Here is a 21,816-nt window from a genome sequence, read left to right as displayed (position 1 = left end):
TGCTGAGGGGGACCCCAGGCCCAGGAGTCCTACAGTGGCTGAGCTGAATTGCTAGGTTCTCAAAGAGCATGCAAGACGACACCTCTATGTTTCAGGTATCACTGATGCTGGAAAGGCTTCTCCCTCTGGTTACCTTCCTTCCCTCAACCTTTCCTGTCTCTGTTGCCTAATCCTGAAGTTACAGGCCCATCTCATGAGCAGTAGAGGTGACTGCAGAGACCCTTAAAATTGCAGTGCAGAAAAAAAAAAAAAATTGCAGTGCAGAGAAGGGCTCCCCACACTCCACCGCCCCCTTCAAATTCTGCAGAGGAAGGGGGAAAGAAAACCAAAGCATTCTCCTGTCGCCGCGGCAACCATAAAACCCCCAGCTAAATCCATCTTGTGAGCTCACCGCCCCATTAAGATGCAGGGCCAGGCTCTGCGCCAGCCCAGCCACATTCATTTGTGCGAATAAAGGTGGAGGAGGAGTGGGGAGCAGGCTCTGGAGGGACGGGGAAATGGCGAGGAGAGGTTATTTACACCACCGTCCTGACCTTCTGGAGCAGTGCTGGCTCCGATAAATAACCCGCTCAGCGCCATTTCGGAGCGGGAGAGGGAGGTGCAGGAAGGGAGCCGGGGCTGCAGGCGAGCCCCCACGCAGGTGCGCGTCTCCGGGTTACTAATGGCTGAGGCGGGAGCAGGCAGCTGGCTTTGGGGGTGGTGGGGGGAGCACTCAGTTCCCTGGGACTCCCACTGAGAAAATACCATCCCCACCCCACCCCTGGCGCCAATTTCCAGGAGAGTGGACGGAGAGATGCCAAGGAGGCAAACAGCCCCGTAAATTAGGGATGGGGGGGGGGGGCCAGAATGCTGGGGAGTCTCTGAGGTAGCAGGGAAGAAATATTATAAGATGGGGAGCGAGGGGCGGTGGTGTTTAGAGGAATAGGAGCAGCTGCCAAAAAGAGAGGAAGAGGAACACAAACATCACACAAAGGCAGTTTGGAAAAAGAAATGTTTTATTCCTCTTTGCACAGAGCAGTATATGAAGGTGGCTGCCATCCTGACTCCACACATCTCTTACACAGAAATGGTCCCTCACGGATGCCCAGTTATCCGCCCACACTCTTGGAGAACTGGCAGTTAGTCGGTGGGGCAGAACTCAAAGTCTCAGGAAGATTTCTTGAGACGTTTTTTGTGGGAAGTTTTGGGTCAGAGATGAGACAAAACAGTGGCTGTTCCTTCCTCTGTCTTCCTGGGGGAATCCAAATCCCCAAGGTTTTCTGAAGAAAGGTGCCTCTCTCAGTGACCAAGGGAGGGGAGGCACCCAGACCTACTGCCTGGATGTAAGGCTGAGGCAGAGAGGACAGGGTTAAGCAGCAGACAGAGACTGCAGACCCGAGGCAGAGGAGTGAAATGCATGTGGGGGAGAGAAGGGGCTGAGAGAGCCCAGAGGCCCAAGTCATAAATTCCACCCTGTCCCTGTTCTGAGCAGAAACTCTCCTTCCCAAGCCTAGAATGGAGTTTTAGTTCAGGGACTGGCCTTTCCCCAGGACACGGAGAGGACAAGCCAGGCGGAGATCCCACGGGTAGTGAAGGTGGAGAGTTAAGGTACTGGCCAGAGAGACAGACCCTCCCACAACGGACACTCACAGACCACAGCAGTTTTGAAGTTACAAGCCAGGGTCGGGGTTAAAAAAAAAAAAACTCAGCTGTGTTGGAAATAAAGAATTTTTAGGCCCTCTCCAATAAAATTTAAATCACTGCTTCTTCCACGCTGTCCCCTGCCTATGAGTTGTTCCCAGTCTTTCTTCCCAAGGCTGGAGACCGGGGCAGTAAGAAGAAATGGGAGAAAATACCAAGCCCAGCCAGGCTGCAGCAGAGACCTGATATGCCTTTCCCCACCCTCACTCATTCTATAGAAAGGAACTCCCTCTCCCTCCCCTTGCTGGACACAGGGGCTGATGGGATAAAGGCAGAGGCAGGAAAACACTCAGCACATTCCTTCTCCTGCTCTGAAGTGGAGCTGCAGCGAAGGGCACAGAAATGGAGAAAATGCAAGGGCGCCTAATCCAGTGGAGAAAGGGAGAGGATGCTGCCCCTGTCCATGTCTAAATCCACTGAGAGCCTGACTGAATCCCAGAACTGCCAAAAGGAGGGAGAAGGAACAGGAAGTGTATATGGGTTTGGGGTGGGAATGAGGAGGCAACAACAGATAGGATGGAGATTTAAGGATCCCTGTGATCCCCATGATGACCCTGAGAGCATCATTTGGGGAACTGCATGACAAGTCACAGCCGACGTGGATATTTTGAGGGGGTGAGGAGCCAGGAACAGTGGGGTCTTCACCGGAGGAGGGACCACTTGATCTGTTCTTTGGCTGACTGTAGCACCTGCAGGGACAAGGATGGCATTGAGGGGCTTGCTGAGGGGCAGGGCGGGGGGTGGGGATGGGGCTCTCCTTCCCCTCACTTGCCTTCCCTGTCCTTAGAAGACTGGCAAATAGAAAATCCCCAAGGGTAGAGGGATGGGAAGAAGCTCTCTAAGGCCCTAGAGGACTGTCAGTTTGGGAAATTCCAAAAAAATTCAAGTCCACTGGGGGGATGAAGAGAGAAGAGGTATACCTGGGAGGAAAGAAAAAACTGGGGGTTACTGGACACATGTTAAAAGGAGGGGGGTTACCACATCCAGATGGACTTCTTGGTGAAAATTCCAAGTGGGTAGAAAACGGAATCCCCCCCTGCACCCCCCCCACCCCCATCAGGTAGACAATCTATCTGCAAAGTAGCAAGATGGATCTGCAAAACCTGCATGCATATTCTAGAGTATGCATTGCCAGCTTAGCCCTCATTTGAATAATAAGAGAAAGGGAGAGTGTGTGTGTGCATGCACACAGACCATCTGCTTAAGGCAAGCCTCTGCTGGGGAATAAATCACTGAATGAGGCATCAGGCAGGGAGGGTTTGAAGGGTACAGAGCAAGGCTGACAGCCACTGCTCACAGGAAAGTGGGATAGGAGCTGGGATGGGTAGGGAGCACTGGGCTGTATGAGCCATGAGCCCCAGTTCTCGGGATTAAGAGGGAGCCAAAGAAGATGTGTCTTCAGTCTCTAGTCTACTGAGTTCAGGCCTGGTGGGCTGGGGTTGAAGGCTATGCTAGCCTCTTTAGTGACCCGGTCCCTCTGGAGAAGAGGAAGGAAGAAAGTCATACCTGAGACACGGTCTGCTCCGTAAGGGGTACATCTTCTCCCTACGGCACAGAGAGACAAGCGTTCAGTGTGGAAAAAAGCTGGAGTAAGACCTGACTGAGGTCGGGCAGTAAGGAAGGAAGAGGTAGTCCTTTAAACTGAAGTGGAGGGCACATGCCCTAGCCTTCTCAGTCCCTCCTAGGGACTAGTTAGTGCAGCCACAATTTTACTTGGCCAGAGGGACTGTGAGCCAAAAAAAAAAAAAAAAGGGGGGGGTCATTTCATCCATCTTCTGTTTTAAGGCAGGAGGACTTCTTAAGATTTATTCCATTCCAGGTAATCAGCAGGTTATCTGATTCTCAACTTGGGGGTGGGAGACCTGATTCCCTAGTCAGAGAAGACCTTCCCTGAATATCAATATCGCTAGGGAGAGGATGAGGGGGAGCCGGGGGTAGTTTAATGGATCCCGCAAGGCCTGATGGGTAACGACAGCATGTTAATTTGAGAAATAAACTGCTGCAACAGCAGCCTGAGAAGGGAAAGGAGGGAGTCGGCTGGGGGGGTGGGGGGACCTTCTCTCTTGCCACACAGAGACATATGTTAAAGGAGAAGATTAAACTATGCAAATGGAGCCCACGGCAGTTAAGGGAGAAGATTTCCCATTACCGGCACTGGCAGCCTTCACTCTTGTGGAGGTCAGAGCCGGGACATTCTGTGAGTGGGGAGACTGGCTTTGCTCAGGCCTCTCTGTAGCCCTGCAATTTGCTGGTGGGCTCTCTCTGCACCTCGATGACTTGAGGCTTTCTATGGTTAACTCAGAAGCCTCTTTCTGGTACCACTGGCACCAAAGAGGACAGAGGTTCTGACAAATAAGTACTTCCTGATGGAAAGGTGCTGTCCTCAGTTTCCTAAGACTTTAAAAGACAAGGAAGACACTCCTCTGCCTCAGATGATTGGATTCATTCCCCCAGGAAGAAGCAGCCAACCTCAAATCCCTTTATCATTTTAGAACCATCAATATTCAAGTTCCCTTTATTTCATCTTTGATTTTAAAAGTATGTATTAAATGTCCACTCTGTGCAGACTATATGAGACGCTAAGTACCAGGTTAGGGGTAGAAATACCTTCTTTCTGGTTCCCATTCTTGAGATCAGGACAATTTGAAACGGAAGGAGACAGTTACATGTATTCTACCAGCCCCAACCCTTTATATCATTGAGGAGGTTTGGTCCTGGAGGATGAGTGGATGGTGGCTGTGGGGGACGAGCACAGTCCTACTTACCCTTAATGCCACCCGGTGTACTACTTGCTGGGGATCGCTCTCTAGGATCACCCTGAAGAGACAAAGAAGAGACCACTGTTCACTCTGTCCTGAAGGACCAACTTACTGTGGGAGAACTCTGGTCACTCAGCCCCCTTGCCTCAGGACAGGGGCAGCGGCCCCACCCCTCACCCCAGATCCAGGGAGGTCCAGGGAAGGCCGAGAACTCACCCTCCATCTACGATTTCGTCCACAGCCAAGAAGAGCCCCTCCATGTTCTCCAGCAGAGCTCGCTTTTCTACATTTTTCCTGAGTCCCCAAGGGAAGAGAAAACCCAGCCTGGGTGTGAAAGGGATCCTAGGACATGGTCTGAGCTGGGGGAGCCTCAGCTAGACCAGTGTATGTCTCCACTAAGCACACAAACAAGTGAGTAAGAACCTTCTGGCTAACCTACCCTAACACCCTTCCTACACTTCTTTGCTGAGTAAGGATCAGGAATGCCAGGAAAGAGATTCAAAATATACACACAGTCAATTTCTGCCTATTCGAGGGCTGATTTCCAGAGCTATGCTTTCTTTCCTATCTGCTATGATGCTGCTTACAACATTGCTCACGAACACTGACATCAGTGGGTGGAAAAAAGGAAATACACAGAGTTAACACTCAATCTGGAGGTGGCGGGAGGTGAGGAGGGACTGAGTACAAACTCTATTTGCACTCAAGCTCTGACAAGCCTTCTAAGACTCTCTGCTCCACACTCCCCTCCCCCGGCCTCCTTCCCCAGCTCTGCTCAGGCCTTGAAAAGGAGCCCAACTAGTGGGCTGGGAACCACCAGGGCCCAGCATCCACCAGCCTCAGATCCGGTGGTTGGTGCACATGGCCAGTCACATCCGTCAGTTTGACTCTTTCACTAGATCACTGAAATGAAGCCTATTCATTCACCTGGCTGAGAAATAAATCATCCCCTTCCTGAGGAAATCTGAGCCATTCACCCTGCTGATTTTGTGGGGCTGAGAGCGCCTGCTGTTCTGCTCCGTCTGGATGGATGTCTGTACTGGGCTCACTGGGGAGCCCTGGATGTTTTCAGGAAAAGTATCTTATATCTCTTCTACGGCCCATCTACGTGGGGAGCAGAGGGTGGCGGGGAGGTAGATGGGGAGGAGAGGGTAAAAGGCACATTCTTCCTGTTCTATAGAAGGAACAACTAAGGGCCGCACATGAAAAATTAGGAGTGCTGCCTCCATTGCCAAGGCGCTGATGTCGTATCCGGGACATTTCCCTATGCTTGCCCTTTCTCTATCTTGAATGTAAAGAATGAAGCCCAGGAGAACACTGTGAGGTGCTTGGAGCTCTGACAGAGTCACGGCGGGATGTGACAGTAGACACAGAGGCAAAGATTCTGCTCCCTCCTAATCCTTTTTCTCAGGAGAATTATTCCACAGGAGTAACACATTCCCCCATCCAGCCCTCCCCATCAGTGTAAATTACTCTGAAATAATAAGCCCAACTTCTCAAAGTAAATCAACTTCTTGCAGCCTCTGCTGAGCCCCCACAAATCCCTGGGCCTGAAGAATAGTGACTTTCTCTCCCAAACAGATGTCAAGAATGGCCTGCTCACCTCAGCATCTGGCTCAATGAGTCGAAGAGGCAGTTCAGAACAGTCATGAGCATCAGCTATTTGGAGACAGAAGAAGCAGAAGGATAAAGTTCAAGGCCCCGAAATCTGCTACCTGAAAACAAAACCCTCTAACTCATTAAGGATCAAAAGACACAGGCTTTCACAAAAGACCAACAGCATATGGTGGAAGTGAGAGTAAAACAGGAAGAAGACAAAAATAAATTCTGCTTCATGATCTCGTAATTTGAGGTCTCTCTTTGACCAGACTGTTCAAACAGAACTTTCCTGTTAGTCTTTTGCATGTCTTTCCCAACTGTATATGTGTAACCCTATGTCTTAGAAAAATCCTTAACCAAGCAATAGCTGAAGTCGGTTGTGGAGACAGCACGGACTTTGGAGTCAGACATACCTGGACTTAAATCCTCACTGAACCATTTCTAGATGTGTGACCCTTGGGAAAGTTACCAGGTTGAACCACATGAAATAGCCACATCTGTAGTCCAACAGTGGTCAAATGTAAGTAATTTCAGACAGTTCCTCAAGGTTTATTTATTTATTTTTTTAAATTTTTTCAAGGTTTAGTTTAATCATCTATAAAACGAGGGCACTAGTGCCCAAAACTCATAGAAGTGCTATAAGGTTTAAATAACAATGCATTCTACAAAGCACTTAGAGCAATAAGAATTCAGTAAGAAAAATAAATAAATAAATAAATGGGAAAAAAAAAAGAATTCAGTAAGAACTGGTTTTCTCAAACTGTGACTTTTGCCTCAAATTATGTGGGGGCTTAATTTTACTTATCTACTCTCCTGAAAGTTGTGACCTGAGGTAAATAGTTTTTCCTACATATGGGAAGCAGGTTAGGGCTTATACCCACAGTCTTCAAAGAGCCACTGAGAATATATGGCTTCAATATCACCCATAATATTGCCTAATTGGCCCAAACTCAGTTAGGTGTGGCTCATTCACAGGTGAACCCTGATCACAACTCAGAAATCCACCTTAAAAATCACTATGCAGGGAAGGCCATTGATACTGTATGTTAGTGTGTTATCAAAACATAGATGGTGTGTCCTACGTGGACAGAGAGAGAAAGCCGGGAAAGCTTGCATTCCAGGTTGATTTAGTTGCTCGGCCATGTTTGTGAGGCTGACATGGATCTCCGACAACTTCATTAGCCAGTCAGAAGCCAAAGGCACACGGCAGTCCTTGGGCCCAGAACCAGTCACAAGGTCCTGCCAGCGGTTCAGGAGGTGAGAGCAGAGATGGTAGAGTGTGGGGATTCTCACCTCATTTTCATAGGAGCTGCCGATCACGTAGAAATAGAGATCAATACTGCTTTTGTATACCACTGTCAGGCCTTCCAAGAGGGCAATTTCACCTGTGGGGATGGGTGGGGGGAACAAAGGTAGAAACAGTGGGTGGTCTGAGACTTGGAAGTAGGGTAGAGGGAGTTACCATGAATTGGTATTCAGCTATGTGGGGCTGAGGGAAGGTGGGTCTTAATGACCCCCCCTCCCAAAGACCGAAGTTGACCTGCTTTTTCTTTTCAGGTGATAGCAGAAGAAGGCAAGTATAAATGGGGGAGTCTAAGCATCTTCTTCTCTAACTGCTCCCTGCCCCTACTACCCTTATTTCCCTCCTTGTATATGAGACAGGATACTAGTCGATCCTTCGGAGGTGAAAACGCAGAGCGGTCACCTTTACAGACTTCCATTTACCTGCCCTAATGGATGCGGTACAATAAGCAGAGCTGCAGTTAAATTTGTCAAGTGAGGCTCATAAATCCAGGGACTAGACAGGTAGCTAACAGCCAACCTTCTAGCACGGTATTCCCGCGTGAGGTACACTCACCTCCCCATTACATTTCTGAAGAGTTTATTATATGAGGGGAGGAGGAAAAAAGAGAAAAAGGAGGCAGAATCATTTTATCCTTTCTCCACAGTCCCACTGCCGCCCCCTTCCTGCTGTGGCTCCCCCCATCCCCCCACCACAGGGAGTAGTGAAAGGAAAACGACCTACTGTCAGTCCGATGGGTCTTGTTGAAAATGTTCTTCTCAAAGGCCTTTTGCTCCTTGACACTGGGGTAGGTGTCGTCATAGTACTAGTCAGAGGGAAGGAGATGGGTTGGGCTGTTAGAGCTGGAAGCCCAGGATGATTAGTGACTGTTTTGCCCTGGGTCTTGGATTTCTCCCCTTCAAGGGATGGAGTGAAGAGAAATACTGACAGGAAGAAGAGAGAACCATAGAAGCAGGGAATGGGCAGTGGGTAATTGGATAGAAAACAAATTTTGTAAGGACCCTGCTCTAAGCCACCCCACCTCATGGTTCCCAGGTTGGAAGGGCAAAAGTCCTAGAAGCCCTGTGAGGAGGCTCTGCCCCAGCTGTACGCCAGGGCAGCACCCCTGAGGCCATCCCCAGGCGCTACCCCAGGTCAGGAAGCACTGCTAGAGAACACAAAAGGCACCAGCCCTCACTCACTGAGCAAAGCTGAGGAATTGGGAAGGGCTGAAAAACCCTCCTCCGTAGAAGGACAAGCTCTGCCTGTGCTCTCGGCTCTCTGGTATCTTAGCTTCCTTTCCAGCAATCTCAAAGAAGCGGGAGGCAAGCTAGCACACCATGGAGCCCACTCCCAAGCTCTCCCTGGCACGGGGGCGGAGATGCAGGCTGCTAAATCGCTCTGCTCTTTAGGGGCTAATCCGTCGCAGTCAGCTGAAGACCTATGACAGGTCTGGCATTTAGTAACTGGATAACTGTTTCAAAAGGTGTCCTGCATAGTTACATCCAATTACAGGGAGGAACAGCTGGTGAATTCTAAACTAATCTCTACCTGCTGATTGATTTATGCGATGCTTGCCTGGAGTTAATACACCAGGGACAGAAAAAATTTATCTAGGAGGGGGAGAATATGGAGGGAGAGGAGAGGGGTGTCCTTCCTCTTCTCTTTCAATGGATCCAAAGTTAGAAATATCGGACTGGGGAAGTCAGGAAGTAGCAAGCTTGGTGGTGACTGCAGATGTATGGCTGGAACCGTGGAACTACACGAGAATTCCCTGGAAAAACTCAGGCAGGATGATGGGGTAGAAGGGAAAGGGACAGGGGTGATGGGGCTGGGCAGGCTGCTTCTTACATCCACAAACTTCTTTGTTCAGAAACCAAGCTCCAAAGCTTTTCTCTCTTCTGATGTTGATGACACAGTCTAAGGATGGACAAGCAGGGAAGCAGGGCAACTAACAGATAGGAGCAGTTTAGGTTTTATCCGGCATAGTCACAGATGGAAGAATTCTCAAAATTATTTGTGGATTAATAGGAGTGAATGGGGCCAGTCCCAAGACCCAAAACTCTGTCTTGCTTCTCAACTAATCTGAAAGGGACTCTCACCTTGGCAAAAAGTCGATCTCCATCATTGTCCAGGATCAGGATGGCTTTGACGGTATACAGGGAGGGTTCCTGAAGAGATATGAACACATCTTCAGTCCTGAAGGCTCTTGCCACCACTCACAAACCAGATACCTTCTCCTAATCCCACTGGGGCTGCGATGGGTTACAGAGATGCCTCTGTATGTCCCCTATCCCAACCTGGTTAGATTTTGACATTTCCCACTGAGAATGACTGAGCGACAAATGAACTGAACTGAGGGAGGGGACATTTCAACAAAGGACCCAGAGCAGCACCAGAGAAATAATTTCTGTGAGTCAGACTCACAGAGGGCTTAATCAAAGGAGGTCATGCTGTTATTTCCAAATATTATGCTATAGTTATTTTCCAAATTACTCTCCCTCCTCCCTGGTCTCCCATGCACAGGTGGGTATGGAATGTGACCAGATTAATTAATAAGCACTGCACGGGGCTATAGGAAAACAGGGTTGAATGCCCTAGTGTACTTGGAAGTTGCTGCAGTGGCAATGCAGAGGCATAAAGCAAGCCTTCCCTAAACCACCCACACACTGAGCAGAGGGGAAGGAGCAGGCATGCGCACATGTACACTCACACACAGACACACCAGTTCTGAATGCAGCCCAGGGAGACATCTGTCTTCTAAGGCTTCTAGGATCCCAACTCCTCCACTATACCCTGACCACCACCACTTAACTTGCCAAGACAAAAACCAATCTGAATTCCGGGTCGTTAAGAAGCAGTAAGAGGAGGCTCCAGCTAAGAAACACTGTGAAACCTGCAGATAAGGAGCAGGAGAGGAGTGGTCCTTCACCACCAAGAATCAACCTTTGAGGAAACTGGGTCTCATAAAGAAATCAAGGACTTCCCTGGTGGCCCAGTGGTTAAGACTCCATGCTTCCATTGTAGTGGGCATGGGTTTGTCCCGGGTTGGGAAACTAAGATTCTGCATGCCACACGGCACAGCCACAAAAAAAAAAAAAAAGAAAGAAAGAAAGAAAGAAATCAAGAGTCTCAGCCTTAATGGTTACACTCAAATTCAAAGCATGTCACTTTGTAAAAGCTCCTCCACTTCTGCAACTTCCAGGGAACCAACAAACAAGAAAGAAGACGAAGGGAAGGGAGGTAATGGTACATGTATTAAAGTGTTTGCAGGCTCATAGTCCTTGACTGTCAACATTACTTACCATGCATATCCTTCTCCTGTGCTATGAGACAAGGCTGATGCTTTGCTACCTCCATTTCCTGATGCTATTTAGGAAACCCACAGCTCTCACAGGGCCAAACATATTCTCTATTCTCCAAGCATACATTTAACAAAGACCCAAAGGAGAGGAAGAAAGAATTGCTACCAAGGATCTGTAGCTTCTACCAAGGTAAACTATCCTATGAGGCTCCAGGAGGTTTATGGTCCCAAGCAAAGAACCAACCTGAGCTCAAGGAGTTAAGAAGGAGAGGAAACGGAACTCAGTATTTTTAGAACAGAGTGATGAAGAATGTAAGCTTTCCCTACTTGGATTCCTGAGGACAGAAAATATTGTTTCATTCACTGATTACAAGTGTCCAGAATAATACACATACTAAATTCTCAATATTTATTGAATGATTATGAGAATAAATGAAGTTTGAGAGTAAGGTAAAAATTTATTGATGAAGTAAGCATCTAGGGGATTCTCTTATAATTAGGCTTCCGCATACAGGTAGATTTTCTGGTGTTGCCCTTTTGGGTGACATCAGTACCAAGTCATCCTCCTCTGGCGAACACTCCTTAGAAATGCCCATGCTAAAAAAAAAAAAAAAGAAAGAAAGAAATGCTCATGCTATACACATTACTTTCTAGAATACTCTCTCAAACTAAGGGACCCTATCTAGCAGAAAGAAGTCCTGTAGAGTCTCATCTAAAAGGTCACAAATACAGCAGCTTTCCCAACTCTTAATTCCCCACAGAATGATCTACCCATAAAGCAGGCTCAATTCTGTAGCAACCTGGATCCTTGATTCACCAACAGGGAGACACTCATGGGAATGAGTTTCCTTAATGAAGGAAAAGAAGTCCATCAGGAAGGGAATTCAGAAGAAATCGTTTTTCCCACAGCCTCGTCCCTGGAAATCTTTGGCTCTGTTCAGGCTATCTGCACTCACAGCAACCTTAGAGAGCTTCCCAATGGCTTAAACCGGCATTGATCTGGCACAGGTAACTCGTGCTTGCAGCCACAGAGTCTGGCATCTCTAGAAAGAACGGGATCCCAAAGCAGAGGAAAACGGTTACGGCCACCAGCCAAGTCGGAGAGTCAGACAATCCTCTGTGGCCAACAGGGTAAGAGAGTGCCTAAAACAGCTGGCAAAGAGAGGGACAGATTCCTGGGTCCTGCTCCCGGCTCTTTTCACTGGCTTCCTAGAAGACGCTATCAAGGAAACCCCCAAAATAGAAACATGGATCTTCCTGGGAAGGATAAAAGACAGGGCAAAGGTGGCAGAAGGAGAAGACCAGATGTGATTGCAAGTCTGAAAGGGGTAAGAAGGCACTAGAGAAAAGGCTGGTCATTTCAAACTTCCAAAGGAATGACCACTCTAAACAAAGCCGAGAACTTGGCCAGAGCTTCCACGCTTCTTTAGTTCTCCACTCGGCTACAGCCAGACCGGCAGCTTCTCCTTTACTTCTCCTGCCACCTCCTGACTACAGCTGGTTCCACTTCAGCCTGGGGCCTTTACCTCTCAGGAGAGAGTGGGGGGGGGTGGGGGGGGTGGGGGGGGTGGGCAGGGGAGGGCCTGAAGTTCCTCTCATATTATAAAAACCAGCCTGTTTAAGGGGCCCAGAAGCCATTACTGATAATGTAATTTCCTTTTAAGTTTTTTGCAAAGGGCAAATATATAAACAACTCCCAGCTATTGAGAAGCAGCATTCCTGGACAATGGACTAGGCCTGACCTTGTAACACATTAAATGCTGATTATTGAGAAAGACCCTACACGCTTAGGGCCATGTTCAAAGGATTTTTAAAGGCCTGTTCTTCCCTCCCACTCCCAAATGGGTAGCTGCTAGAAAGCTTTCGAGACAAAGTTCTGTGATGCACTGACTTTCAGAGAGCCACAGCCTGAGTGTATAACAGAACTTCACCTCAAATGCTAACGGTGACTGGAAATGATATGCAGGCAGATTGGTCTGTGGGAGGTTGGGTGGCTCAGATTTTCATGTCCCTTTTTATTATCAAAAAAACTAGACGGTACTCCTCAAGAGAGCTGAAACAACACCGAACAAGCAATGAGACTGCTACAAACAAGTCTTTGATCTCAATCAGAGGCTTCTGAAGCTTGGTGAAAAACATCAACATCTCCTGGTACCCCTCTACCCCAGCACACAGAGGACTAGAAGGAAGAGTCGTTCCTAGTGCTGCCCCCTGTGGGTCTTCAGGTGACCTGCAGCTTCCTCAGGACTGTAATTATTAGCAAAAATATTCAAAAGGCAGCGCTGGAGAAAAGCTCATTATCTGTGTGTCTTGTAAGTCAAACTAGGAGAAATGGGCCCTGAAAAAACATGGAATTAAGTCTGTTCACAATGTACAGTAAAAGGATACTCTGGGATAAGATCGTGATATGCCACCAGAAGAGGACCAGGGTAGTGTTTGGAGCAGGCAGGCAGGATATTTGGGGGTTATGACTGTTTTATTTGATCTTTGGTGGGGGCGGAGGGAGGAGAAAGAAGGGGGGGAGCCAAGAAGCCTTTGTGGAGTTAGAGGATGCAATCCACAAGGCCGAAAGGACACAAGTAAAAAATCTGGTTGAGATTTCTAGAAAGTTCTTCATTCTCTACACACAAAGAAATCTTTACGGCCATGCCAGGAAGTAGTACCCTGGCTTGACAATAGGTCTCAATCAACTAGAAACAAGATGCTCTTTCCTTAAATCTATTTATAAAGCAAAACCAAGACTATAAAAAACTAGGAGAAATTTCTAGATACCACTCCAGTTCCATATGGCTAAGCAAGTATTTTGCTCCCTGATTCTGTGCCCATTTCTAAAATGAAAAGCTCCTCTAAGATTGAAGGCTCCAGTTTGCCAGCCACAAGCCTAGGGACTTCAGATGAAAAGAACTAGCTAAAGGTTTAGCCAGAGAAAAATAGTTTTCACATACTACCCAAGGGCTTACTTAGATTCAGACAACACAGCTCAGGAAAGAAGAGGATCCACAGGTACCACAGAACATTCCCCAGCCGACGTGAGACCAAATGTTGGTTATTAAGAGGAGAGTGAACACAAGTGTCAGGAAGGAAGAACTGATGGCAGGGAGAGTCACCCGGGAAGAATCTTCTGATCCGACGCAGAAACAAAAAATAAAAGCACAGTCACCGGAAGCCTGCCACTACAAGAAAAAAATGTCTCTAACTCCTAAAATCTTTTATTACAGTCTGCATCAGCCATTAACTCAAGTCCTACCTTTCTCTGGGAGTCAGCTTTCTCATTGGAGAAATGAGAGGCCTGAGCTAAATCAGTTAAGGTTAGTAACTTTTTTGAGTTACATTAGACCCCCTTCAATAAGCTGATGAAATCCATGGACCTTGTTACCAGAAAAACACACATTCACAAATTTTTATGATTTCAAGGAGTTCATAGACCTAGATTTAGAATCCAGGAGATTCTCTCTGAAGACAAAAAGATGGTGTGGAGAGGGGAGAAAAAAAAGGAGAAATGAAAAAAAAAAAAAGGAGAAATGAGTGATACTTTTGTAAACCACCCCCTCACCTCTGCCAGGCACCGAATAATGACTTCAATACACATGTGTGTAGCCTTTATAAATAAATGATTGAGAAAACTAACACAGCCAGCAGGGGGAGCTAAGGTCAGCACCACACCCCTCCAGCTTTCAGGGAGTAATCCCGTAGCTCTGAGACATGCAGAACAAAGATAACCAGATCCCAAACTCTTCAGGAATGCAGTTTCAGGTCCCTTCTTAAAATTCTGAAAGCCCATCTGCCAGAGAATTTTTTGCACAGAGGTTACGCAGTCCCTACTTCTTCAGCTATTCTGGAAATCAAAGAATTACAAAAATTAGAGACAAAGTGAGGAGCACTGCTATGAGGAGATGAACTGAACCAGCAGAAATCAGAGTACTGCTCAGGTGTGAAATACCTGAACCCCAAGAGCAACATTAGAACTTCCTGCTTGCCCAGCTGAATAATCCAAGAGCCCTCATTTAAATATCACGCAGCAAAGGGAAAAATCAAATGGGGCTAGATCTATTTCTGATGAGTTCTTGGTCATGATTTGTATCGTAATTTATTCCCCACCCATGTGCTTCTGAAAACAAAAAGTTAAGTCTCTGAAAGACTGAACTGACAGCCTCTGTGTTCATCCTTCAATCTACTTGCTCCCCCAAATCAACCCTGAGACAGAATTGCTATCTTCTGCCTAGTTTCAGCCTCCCTCTAAAAACTACACAAATAATAGAAAAGAAGCTAGAGAAAATCGGTAGACAGAGCTATCCAGGCCAACTGGCTGTGGATGGGGATACCTACCTTAATAGTGGGAAAATTAAAAAGCCAAATAAGGAGACCAAAGTTTCATCTGCAGCATTTAAGACTTAGATTACATAAGAGGAAAGACTTCCTGAAGAGATGGGGGTGGTCAAACATCGGAAGAGGTGACAGGCTTGGGAGTCTAAGAACAGAACTCTTCTAATAATCTGATCTGAGAGAAAGCATAAACTGTGCAGAATTAGCAGAGGGAGATGTAAGAGACTCTGGTCAGTACAGGTATCTCATCATGTGCATGGCCTCAACCTCCCAATTCATCTTCATCAAAGCTGTCCATGGGCACACTGCCTTCCATCTTCCTAATTACTCTAGCATAAGTGGGTAGGTAGGCACTGATTCTTTATTCCTGTTCCATCTTTTATTTGCTTCTCAGTTTTCTTGTCAGTATCCTGACTCTAACCAAGTCACGTTAACAGAGTAAAGCAAAAAAAAAACAGTAGCAAATATCTAGCTGAAAAAGAGACCCTAAATCTGCCACTAGGCTCCCTCAAATATCTGGATAATTGCATTCATCCTCCCAAGGAAGACCTGGCTTCTCAGGGGTCTGGCTTTCTTCACATGGAGGCCCCCTCCTCCTCCTTTGACCATGTGACAGCTCCCCTAGACCTCTGATATAATTTATACCTTGCCAGGGACCAACTCTTTCCCACCACTGTGAAGGAGAGGGAAAAAATATATATAAATACGTCGGAAATCTATAACGAGGTCTTCTTGGAGGGCAAGACATGGGGAGAGTTAGAAGCAGCGTCAATTGCTCTTTGGGGGTTTTAGTTCAAGCCGAGGTCTGCTTCCAGCAATCAACCATTAAAACAAGCCGGCCAGAGTAACAGCACAGTTTATTCTGATCATTTAATTTGAAGTGTCAATAAATTAAACTTCAATCAATTAAACTAGGTGTGCAATAACCCAGATGGACACCCCGACACCAACATAATCACAATAAAAATTTTTATGGCTGCCAGGGACCTCACCGGGGGCAGTGCTGGCACTGCTCACGCCCTAGCTGAGAAATATATCTCCACAGTGCAGGAATGAGGAGATTGCTTCTCCTAACGAAATGGACGGGCCAGGCACCAGCAAGGACGCAGCTGGGAGAGGGGCACAGGGGACTGCCAGGAATGAGATGGGAGTGCTTTGGGGGCTTAATGTAATTGATACCTTTGCCCAGAGCAGGGGGAGGGGGCATTTAGGCCAAGTACCTCTACTGTTAGTGCCAAAAGACTTTAACAAAAGCCCCATTAAGATGATTCAGGAAGCGAAGGCCACAGAGCAATATCAGCCTTTAAAAGTCATTGATGTATTCTGCATAGTTTCTTCCTTCAATATATACGCATACTCCTGTGTGCACTCTGGATTCCCTGATTACTGAATGAGGCTTAGAATTCAGGATCTGGTCATTGTTTTAGGATAGAAATGTACAAAGGGGAGAGAAAGAATAGAATTAAGAAGTCTAGTGCATAAAGCATGGAAAAGCTCTCAGAAAGTGAATCCAGAGAGGATTAAGAAAAATGAAAACTATGAGGAAGATTTAAGGATCTGGACTGCTAGAGTAATTCAGTTTTGATGAAAAAAGGGTAAAAGGGGGAAGGAGGAAGGGGATATGTCATTATCTTTAAGATTCCAGAGGTTATTAATGGAGAATGGTGACCTGCAGAGATCCCTCTCCATTCGCAACAGAGAACCAGCAGAAAACAGCGGGAAAGAGGAAGCTGTGTCCAGGCCAGAAGCATTAATAGCAAGCACTAGGAATGGAAGGAGATGAAAGGGTCTCTTTCCCTAGAAAAGAACCTGAGAAAGATTAGACAAATCTGCTTGAAAGGTAGGAATGGACTACTTAATTCAAGAAAGAAACATGACCCGTTGTAAAGTACCTAAATGAAGGGAACCTATTAGCATCACGACTAATGACACTGTCGTCGTTGCTGTTGCTCCGTCCCTCAGTCGTCTCTGACTCTTTGCAGTCCCATGGACTGCAGCATGCCAGACTTGCGTGTCCTTCACTATCTTCCAGAGTTTGCTCAAACTCATGTCTATTGAGTCGGTGCTGCCACCCAACCATCTCATCTACTGTCGTCCCCTTCTCCTGCCTTCAATCTTTCCCAGCATCAGGGTCTTTCCAGTGAGTTGGCTCTTCATATCAGGTAGCCAAAGTATTGGAGCTTCAGCTTCAGCATAAGTCCTTTCAGTGAATATTCAGGATTGATTTCTTTCAGGATTGTCTGGTTTAACCTCCTTGCTGTCCAAGGGACTCTCAAAGAGTCTTCTCCAGCACCACAGTTCAAAGGCATCAATTCTTTGGCACTCAGCCTTTTTTACTGTCCAGCTCTCACCTCCGTACGTGACTACTGGAGAAACCACAGCTTTGACTATATAGACCTTTGTCGGCAAAGTAACGTCTCTGCTTTTTAATATGCTGTCTAGGGTTTTCATAGCTTTTCTTCCAAGGGGTAAGCTTCTTTTAATTTCATGGCTGCAGTCACCATCTGCAGTGATTCTGGAGTCCAAGAAAATAAAGTCTGTCACTATTTCCATTGTTTCCCCATCTATTTGCCATGAAGTGATGGGACCAGGGGCCACGACCTTTGTTTTTTGAATGTTGAGTTTTAAGCCAATGGACCTGAGTTTGAGCAAACTCCGGGAGATAGTGAAGGAAGGGAAGCCTGGTGTGCTGCAGTCCATGGGGGTCACAAAGAGTTGGACACAACTTAGCAACTGAACAATAACAACAACTGGTATTTGGAAATTGCCATAATCAGATCAAATTTCAAATGATAGTTCTTTTTGACACCTTCCCCCACCTTACTTTCCCTTCTCCTCAGTATCCTATGCCTAATGTGTCTTGTAGAGGTGAGGATTGAATATACATTGATTAGATTTTCCCAGAGAGCCAGTCAAACCAGGAAACAGACATGTGAGAGGAAGAAACCTAAAGGAACTTTAGAAGAGGTCTGCCTTCTCTAAGAAGTGGTTTGTTAAATACTGGTAGCTCAAACAGTAAAGAATCTGCCTGCAATGCAAGAGACCTAGGTTCAATTCTTGGGTCAGGAAGATTTCCCCTGGAGAAGGGCGTGGCAACCCACTCCGGTATTCTTACCTGGAGAATTCCATGGACAGAGGAGCTTGGCAGGATACAGTCCATGGGGTCAGAAAGAGTCAGACACAACTGAGTCACTAATACTTTCACTTTCATCCAGATACAATCAACACTTTAGCTCAATAGGAAGCTCAGGTAAAAGTCCAGGGAGCTCCTTATACTCTTCACAACGAAGATGGTGACCCAAGAATTAGAAGATGACACTGAGCAGACAGAGAAGGGGATGAGATAAAAAGGAACAGTGAGAAAGGGTGATTTTGAATCAGATGGAGCTATATTTTGTGGATCAGAATGTGAGGGTAGTGAGAAGAGAAAAATTTAGGGAATACCACCTGATTCTCAACCAGGGTTCCACATCTGAAACACTGAATACTGAAAATTATTTAAAACTATTTTGTTACTCCTCCCAAAGACAGTATAAAACTAGTGACACTGTGTACACAGAGAAGTTGATTCATTACATACAATGATGTCTTAGGGCATTAGGGCTTAATTCTCCCCTGAACTCCAGTTGAGAAGGGCTGGAGTGGTGGGAAAGGTACACAAGTTCTTAATTGGGGACCCAAAATATATTGAAAATAGTAAAGAGCACACACAAACAAAAATGTTGGGAAGCACAGACAAAGAGGAAGGAAATTACTAATATGATATTCTAAGAACTCTGGCGACCAACACAAGAACTTGTATTGGTACTTTGATTGTTGGTGCTTTGTACCTAACTAAAGTTTTATGTAACTGGTAGTTGAATGTACAATTTGGCATACTGAAGAGGTGGAAAGCCCATGATAATATGAGAGAAATACTTGGTCTGGGAGGATGAGGAGTCAAAAACTAATCCTGGTTTTGATTGTGCTTACTCAAGGAAGCCCTTTTCCCTTCATCTTCATTTCCCGTTACAGATCACACAGGTTCCTCAGGACAAAGACTCAGTAAGATTTCTAAAGCAAACTTCAGGGATACCTGATCAGGTCAGCAAGGATCTGTGAATGAAGCATCTGAGGTAAAGATTAAAATGGATATAAGAAAAAAAAAAAAAAAGAAAAAAAAAAAAAAGATTAAAATGGATATAAGGAAGAAGCAGGTCGAAACAAACTTCACCAAGGAAGCAAAGATAAGAACTGAAGTAAAAAAAAAAAAAAAAACTGAAGTAAGAGAAAATGTGAGAGGGAGAGGGACTTTCACATACATCTCAGGTCACCTCTACACACAGATCCGTTGTTAAAAGGGCCCTTGGAGTATCATCTTCCTTTACCTATAAGCAGGCTCCCTTCTAAATAGAACTAAGGGGCAGTCTAAAATTTTCTTAAAACTTCCAAAGAAACCAATTCCCTAGACTTCATCTCAGTCAGTTAAGTAGTTAAGAACATTGGTTAACTGTTGGTACAGAAAATATCTTTAGTAAGATTTTGAAGCTTTCTACCTAGACTTAAACAAACCATATTTTTGGAAGGACTATCCCTATATTTGCCATTTTGAAAGAGGGATATTGAAACCTGTTATTCTCTTTAACCTGATGAGGATTTGGAGGTGTACATGTGAAGAGCTGAAGGTGGGGGGAAAGGCAAAAAAGGAACCTAGAGTTCAATTCAATTAAGGAAGAAGCTGGGAGTTAAATTCCTACACATTACACATACATATATATGTTAACAACCCCATGTTGGAAAGGGGTGGGGCACTTTTGAGAGAAAAGCTCAGTTCTAAAGAAGAGGTAATAGTATTTTATTTTTTTGAACAAGCAAAAAGGATTATAGGACAGGGGAAGTAACACACCGCTTTAGTCACCAAAATTCTTACATAACCAGAGAAGAGTTGGCATCCCAGATCCTACAATAGGAATTTCCAAAATTTAAATGAACCGGGAAAAGAACAGAATAAGTAGTCTGAAAAAACATTCCACAAGACAACACTAACTCTTATCAGGTATTCCAGAACTCTAATGGAATACTGATTCCTTATGATGACAAAATCCATATAGTAGAAAATCGAAGAAGAAAATAGTTTTTTTAAGGTCTACGACAGGGAATTATCAACGGAGAGCTGCACTGTGACAAGTTGTTTGTGATGACAAACACCTGCACTCCATTCTTACAATTTGAGGCGAGTTTGGAGACGTGGGGGAATTTAAATCACAGTATCATCCACAATGCGCATAATCAAGAGAGAATCTGAAGGACCCCAATCCAGTACGCTTATGATCCTATGTGTCCTAATGACTCCATGTGCTCCCTTCAACTTTCCACCAACTCTGCCCTATCCCCGGCAGAGCTCCCTACTCTAAACCGAGGCTTTAGCTCCGGCACTAGGCCACAGGCTTATTCCAGGAACTTGCAAAACGTTCGGACCCCGAGGATTACCCGGAACTCCTCTTTCTACCCCCTCCCACTCATGCTGAACCCCGACTCCCGGCCCCCCTGGACACTGCAGCATCTCGGCTGCCCCTCCGGCTCCTACCAAAATCAGCGCCTCCATCTTGCCCCGCAGCTGGTGCCGACGTGGAGCTACAGAGGCAACGCCGCCTCTGATTGGCCTTACGTCCTCATTAGATCCCGCCTAAGATGAAGGTTACTGGACGCCCAAATGTCATCTATTATTTTATTGGCCAATCAGTGTACTAGTTTGCTTAGCGGAAGCAAGGTGTCCAGCCAGAAGGCGTGGGTATTTGATTGTCAGTTTAAACATTCAATAAAACGACAAAACCTCACGACTGACTGGAGCGGGAAGGTTAGAGGGGCGGGGTTGTTTCCATGGGGAACAGAGGAAGCGATTATTAATTTTCAATTGGCCGGGCGGAGGGCACGTGATATCGTCGGCCGGATTTAGTAACTTTAATTCGCACTCCCTTTAGGGGGCGCTGTGTCTCTTTGGCCCTTAACACTGGCGGGTCTTGATGTAATCCTACCGGAATCTTCATTCCGGAGCCTCCATTGAGTCTGATGTCCCTGATGTCCACGGTTGCTTTGGCAGACACTACTAGCTCCTCCTTCAGATTCGCACAGATCACTTCAGCATACACAAAGTCTGCACAGTCATAAAGTAAAGCCACAAGATGACCAGCGTGTTACTTAGATAAACGAAGGCCTCTAGAGGTTGATTGCTAACAGTACAATCTACCCTAGGTGGAGTCCCAGACTTTGCTTGATCCGGGGAAGGACAAGAAGCTAGTGAGTTTTCTAAAAGCAGATTTTCTGTAGCGCGCCGTGAAACGGGATTTGAGAGTTTTGGATACTGAGGGACACAGGGATAAAGGGTCCGGGATAAGGAACGATATAGGGAACAGGGTATGTGGTTTTCCAGTAGGGACAAGCCGTTGCAAAATGAGAAAAGAGAAGTTTACTGAATGCAGAGATTTCACAATAGGGAGGGATTTTGATGAAGTTTAGCTTTCCTCACCCTTCAATTTCTTGGTCCCCGACGCTTCTTAGGTCAGGGACATCTTTACTTGCCTTATATGTGTGTTAGTCACTAGTTGAGGCAAATCTTTGCAACCCCATGGACTGTAGCCCACCAACTCCTTAGTCCATGGAATTCTCCAGGCAACAATACTGGAGTGAGTAGCCATTCCCTTCTCTGAGGAATCTTCCCGGCCCAGGGATGGAACCTGGGTTTCCTGCATTGCAGACTAATTCTTTACCATCTGAGCCATCAGGGAAGCCCTTATTGTCTTATATTGTCCCTCAAAGGTTTTTGTGGGTTTTTTTTTTTTTTTTAATTCCATCTCTAACAGTTACGTTTTTAGTAGCTCTCCAAAAAGAGT

At 46.1% G+C, this 21,816-nt stretch overlaps 1 protein-coding gene across 5 annotated transcripts; it reads right to left on the bottom strand.

The window, feature by feature from the left end:
- Positions 1 to 977: 977 nt before the first annotated feature.
- COPZ1 (COPI coat complex subunit zeta 1) lies at positions 978 to 20,605 on the bottom strand. Of its 5 annotated transcripts, XM_043446734.1 has the most exons (10): positions 20,514 to 20,584; positions 18,063 to 18,265; positions 9,423 to 9,491; positions 8,065 to 8,146; positions 7,332 to 7,423; positions 6,043 to 6,098; positions 4,656 to 4,733; positions 4,446 to 4,497; positions 3,187 to 3,225; positions 2,436 to 2,600 (listed from the first exon to the last, which is right to left on the bottom strand). In XM_043446734.1, exons 2-10 carry the CDS (start codon positions 18,156 to 18,158, stop codon positions 2,538 to 2,540), a joined length of 627 nt encoding a protein of 208 aa, XP_043302669.1. In that variant the 5' UTR covers positions 18,159 to 18,265; positions 20,514 to 20,584; the 3' UTR covers positions 2,436 to 2,537. The 5 variants fall into 5 exon arrangements, with proteins under 5 accessions (XP_043302673.1, XP_043302670.1, XP_043302669.1 ...); XM_043446738.1 differs by lacking the exons at positions 2,436 to 2,600; positions 18,063 to 18,265 and adding an exon at positions 978 to 2,369 and having other exon boundaries at positions 20,514 to 20,605; XM_043446735.1 differs by lacking the exons at positions 2,436 to 2,600; positions 20,514 to 20,584 and adding an exon at positions 978 to 2,369.
- Positions 20,606 to 21,816: the final 1,211 nt, after the last annotated feature.

This window comes from Cervus canadensis, chromosome 25 (assembly GCF_019320065.1).
Source record: "Cervus canadensis isolate Bull #8, Minnesota chromosome 25, ASM1932006v1, whole genome shotgun sequence".
Taxonomy (NCBI): domain Eukaryota; kingdom Metazoa; phylum Chordata; class Mammalia; order Artiodactyla; family Cervidae; genus Cervus; species Cervus canadensis.
The sequence above is the reverse complement of the archived record's forward strand: the minus strand, read 5'-3'. Positions and strand labels throughout refer to the sequence as shown.

What these genes read in the sequence shown, in the direction of transcription:
- COPZ1 (XM_043446734.1), bottom strand. Translation starts at nt 18,158, where the DNA reads ATGAAAGTGAAAGTATTAGTGACTCAGTTGTGTCTGACTCTTTCTGAC. An exon ending in CTGTCCATGGAATTCTCCAG is followed by an intron (nt 9,492 to 18,062) that starts GTAAGAATACCG and finishes ATATCTCTTCAG; the next exon opens with GAACCCTCCCTGTATACCGT. An exon ending in CGGAGCAGACCGTGTCTCAG is followed by an intron (nt 2,601 to 3,186) that starts GTATGACTTTCT and finishes CTTTCCTCCCAG; the next exon opens with GTATACCTCTTCTCTCTTCA.